General features: G+C 32.0%; 1 protein-coding gene across 1 annotated transcript; it reads left to right on the top strand.

The window, feature by feature from the left end:
- Positions 1-268: 268 nt before the first annotated feature.
- LOC128133311 (ubiquitin-NEDD8-like protein RUB2) lies at positions 269-1,118 on the top strand. Its single transcript, XM_052770586.1, has 2 exons — positions 269-514; positions 807-1,118. The coding sequence occupies exons 1-2, from the start codon at positions 393-395 to the stop codon at positions 916-918; spliced, it is 234 nt and encodes a 77-aa protein (XP_052626546.1). The 5' UTR covers positions 269-392; the 3' UTR covers positions 919-1,118.
- Positions 1,119-4,980: the final 3,862 nt, after the last annotated feature.

Below are 4,980 nucleotides of genomic sequence, written 5' to 3'. Positions count from 1 at the left end.
ATGATGAATTTCAATCTGATCCATCTTCTTCCCCAGATCATGATTCGATTCTTTTACCAAAAGAATTAGAGGGTCTTCATGAAAAATACTCAGCCACTTGTAGATTGTTTTAGTATCGAGAGCTTCTATCAGCAACATCAAACTTCAAACCCGGTTTGTGTTCTATTTGTTATCTTGAAATAATATTTATGTGGATTATCATTGCTGATTTACTTTTCTTGAACCTTTTCAGAGAACATGATAGGAAAAGGAGGGAATAGTAAGGTATCCCACCAGACCAACAGAGATTAATTTTTGCTGGAAAGCAATTAGAAAATGGCAGAACTCTTGCTGATTACAACATCCAGAAGGAATCCACGCTTCATTTGGTTCTTAGACTCAGGGGAGGAACTATGATCAAGGTCAAGACTCTGACTGGAAAAGAAATTGAAATTGATATTGAACCAACTGATTCCATTGATCGGATCAAGGAAAGAGTTGAAGAGAAGGAAGGAATTCCTCCAGTTCAACAGAGGTTTGCCACTTTCTTTCATTATCTTCGAATTGTATTGAAGGCAATATGTGTATACATAACTTGTTTTGCTGAAGTAACGAATTAATCATAAAGACATGATATGATGATTTACACCCTTTAACAAGAATCATTTGCTTATTTTTTATACTTTTATACAAATGGCTGATTTAAAATAAGTTGTAACAGATTGGTTGCTGTTTTTATCTTTGTAGTAAATATAAAAAAATCAATAAAAGTAGATTGCTATTTCTTATGATTAGCACTTAATAATATGACATGAAATCTTTTGTAGGCTGATCTATGCTGGGAAACAGCTTGCAGATGATAAGACTGCAAAAGACTACAATATTGAGGGGGGTTCTGTTCTTCATCTTGTTCTTGCACTAAGAGGTGGTGGTAAGTGATAAGTGGTAAGTGGTAAGTGGTAACAATCAAGAAAGACTACATGTTTACCAAAGTTTAGTAATGAAACTATGTATATGGCTGCATACCTTAGTCTCATTTGGCTTTTTTATATTTTTATTTTATGAGCATTTATTTGCACTTGATGTCATTTGAAAACAAATTGAGCTTTTATCCTATATCTTTGCTATATTTTGTTAAATTGTGAAGTTTATTGGTGAGTATATAACTAATGTTGCAAATAATTTTTAATCACATAACTTTTAATATTTTCTAATAATATTTTTTTTGTGATAATAGGATGATTGCTCATGCTACAGAGTTACTGACACCTGGCAATATTCAAGTAGAAATTCTTTTAAAAGAAGAAAGACATAATGTTCAATTACTTTTGTACTGTAAACAGAATATTGAGATATGTCGTTTATATAATCTTGATAGTGTAAGTCCAAATGATATGAAGGTAATTTTATTAAATCAATGTTTTCTATAAATGTTTTATTGAAGAATTGATTATAACAGAATGAGATATTACATATTAATTAACAGATTGCTATAATGCATCACTGGAAGCATGGTAGAAAAGGTTCCGGAATCTTCTGGCTACAACAAGCTCATGATGAAGTTCGCCTTAATAGAAATGCTCAGAAGTTGTTTGACTTTGTTGGAAAGTTAATCTCTGATGAATATATCTTTTACAAGGGTAACAATTAAGTGTCATAATATATATTTTCTCATTAAGCTCTCAATGGGATTCTAACGGTTTTTATATCAATTGTTTGTAGGAGGAAAAAACATGGTAGATTTAAATTTTGGTCCCAGCTCTTGGAGACTCTTCCTCTTCCAAATGTAAGCAAACAATTATCATTCAGTCTTTTACATATAAATGATAATTATAATTTATAAATTAAAAACCTGATTATTTAATGTTTTTTTTTTGTTTTTTAGATCAAATGGATATGCCCTACTTCACATTCTCAACCATTAACCTTATTCGGCGGCTTTCCCACAACTGCATGTATGATTTAAATTTTGACAACACTATTTTTTTTATTATCATAATGTGAAATTGTATCCCTAAGGGTAAATATGTAAAATGTAATTATGTATGATGGATTTTAGGGTTTGATGTAAGTGACCTATCTGAAGATGCACATCAAGATGTAGAATCAATGGATGCTTCTGCAGCACATGTATTGAGTCTCTTATCTACTGAGCCTCCTAATAGTAAGTTTCAAAATTAATTTACTTTTATCTACTTTGGATAAATTCAAGAAATGTTTGACTTCTTTTTGTAGTCAAACTTGGTGTAGGAGGGTTTAGTATGGGAGCAGCAACTGCTCTATATTCTGCAACATGTTTTTCACATGGAAAATTTGGAAATGGAAACTCATACTCTACTTATTTGGATGCAATTGTTGGCCTTAGTGGTTGGCTTCCATGTGCAAAGTTTGACTCTCTTCACCATTTTACCTTTTTACCCCTCTTACTTAAACCACATTGCTATTTTTAATAACAATTTATCTTTAAAAAATATCTCTAGGGATCTGAGTAACAAGGTGGAAGGGGAGGAAGCTGCAAATCGTGCTTCATCCTTGCCTATTTTACTTTGTCATGGCAAAGGTAAATATTTTAAAAACTTGATTATTTAGTGTTTCTGTGCGTCTCCCCTGTCATTTAAGGGACTCACTGCTTCATGAAATAGAACTCGGCATTCTTAAGGTTTTAGAAAATAAAGAGATCGAGAAAATGATTCTCTCAGATATTTTCTGCAGATGTGCTTTTTTTGTCAAATTTCCTGTATGGTTCGTATGTTACAAGGTATTTTTATTCTCTAATCTTGGTGATTTTTATTTAAAATATAAAAGGAAATTTTACCAAATCATTTTGTTGCATTAGGTTGAAAGAAGAAAATTTTCTTTCTTCTCCAAAGTTGGTCAGTACATGTTAGAAATGCTGAGTCATGCTGTTTCAGTGATTGAAAAACGTTCCAGTGATATTTTTATTTAAAATATAAAAGGAAATTTTACCAAATCATTTACTTTATATTCTTTATTATTGCTTGCAGTGAATGTGTTGGAATTGGAATTGGCTAGCATATTTGGCGGATTTTTGGTGATTAGTCATAATGTAAGTAATAAGTTGCATATTAGTGTATATGTATGTATTTTGCTTTGATGTTGTTTGTTTACAATTACAGCTTTGGGACCTGAGAAACGAAGGCAGATGATCTTCTTCTTCAGAAGAGGATCGATACCAACAACTTTTGGGGCGAAGAGAGGATTTCCCGCTTCACATGTTGGTTTCTCTGTTATCGTACCTGGTGTTTGGGTTCCTTCCACCGGTTGTATCTGGGTTTTCATTCCGTGAGAGCAACGACAAAATCAAGGCTACCTCCTAAACATGTTGAAAATCAGGGCTACCTCCTAAACATGTTGAGAGGTATTAATGACCCCCTCAATTTATAATCAAATCAAGTTTCTTTTGAATCATAGTGTGACTTGAGTTGTGTTTTAATTTATGTTTATCATTTAGTTTTGTATTTGCGGTTCAAGTTTTGGTGATTCTCACTAATGTTTCAGGAATTTGCCAAACACTGATGGTATAGAACCCTTTAATCTTGAATTTTCTCTTGTGTAGTAAGATTTATATGAACATTAAAGTTACATGTTTTGTGCCAAATTTTGAAGTTGAATAGCATTCCTGAAAGATATTGTTATAAAGAAGAGGGAAAAATGCTTCAATCAAGTAAATGTATTCCTGAACAGTTAATATTTGTCATTGAACTGTAGGTAGACTCGTTTGCTTACCTACCTCCTAACTCAAAGCATCACTTTGAGAGTTATGAATCTTCTACACTTGTTGTATTTGAAAAAAGGTATGTTATTCCTTCTCTTTATTTCATCCTGCATCTGTGTGTGTTATCAATTAACTACAAGGGCTAAAAAGTAATTTAACTTTTGTGTAGGTATGCTTACCTAGAAGATCATATTCCCGAGCCAATTGTTGGCTCCACCAATTAGCAGCCACTTCTTGATACCCCTGGAGACGTATGTACTTTTTTAACAATCAACCTAGTAGAATAAGAGTCCACTTTTTTACTATTAATTTTTTTACTGTTTCCATATTAGGTATTCCATATTAATTTTTTTAACAATCAACCTAGAATAAGACATCACTGCCCTTTTGAGTCTCAAGAAAATGCAAAACCCTGCAGTGACACTGTTACCTTTTGGTTTACCAATCCAATCTACATGTCACATTCCTTAGTAACTGATTCACTAGGATCCATCAAAGGCTCTATCTTTCTGCTGAAGAGAACCGTCCCCTTTGATTACTGATAAATTGATGGTCATTCATATTTTCTTTATCTATCCCCTCAAAATGAAATGTATCTCAATTATTGCAGTTTCAAACTGAGAAGAAGCATTCAGATTGTCTGGATGTCTTAAGCGAGACACATAACAGAGCCTCAGATCAAAAGATCCAGATTGGTGCTGATCCGGGTGATGGTTACACAAAGCACATTTTTAGAGGCTAGATGCAAGTAGTCTCTCTCTTTCTCTATCTCCTTTTTTTTTAAATAAATTTGGTTCTCATTGTTGGCTTCCGAATAGCTTTTATTAATCCTTGTAGCTAATTAAACATTAAATTAATTATGCAGGTTTTGAAGTTTTTGATGGAAAAGAATAGTGTTAATGCTCTTCATAGAAAAGTATGTTGGTATTTTAGGAAATTTGGCTAATAATTTAGTTAATTATATAAAAAATATTGAAATCTTACATTTGTCTACTATTGGAATGATTATTTGTAGTATTACATTTGTCTACTATTCGAATGATTATTTGTATAACATTAACTTTTGTGTAATGCATTGTATTATTTGTATATGGTATTTTATTTTCCATTATGTGACATAAAATGCAAATTTAATATGAAAATAAGTAAATCCATAAATAATTTTTTTTAAATTTAAAATTACGATACACAAAAATGTGTGTCATCTTCATTTATGACATGGCCTTTCTTGACAGGGGCTTTCTTGATACGCATTGCGTGTCATT

Source organism: Lactuca sativa, chromosome 1 (assembly GCF_002870075.4).
Source record: "Lactuca sativa cultivar Salinas chromosome 1, Lsat_Salinas_v11, whole genome shotgun sequence".
NCBI lineage: Eukaryota > Viridiplantae > Streptophyta > Magnoliopsida > Asterales > Asteraceae > Lactuca > Lactuca sativa.
Note: the sequence above shows the minus strand (reverse complement) of the source record. Positions and strands in the feature narration are given on the sequence as shown.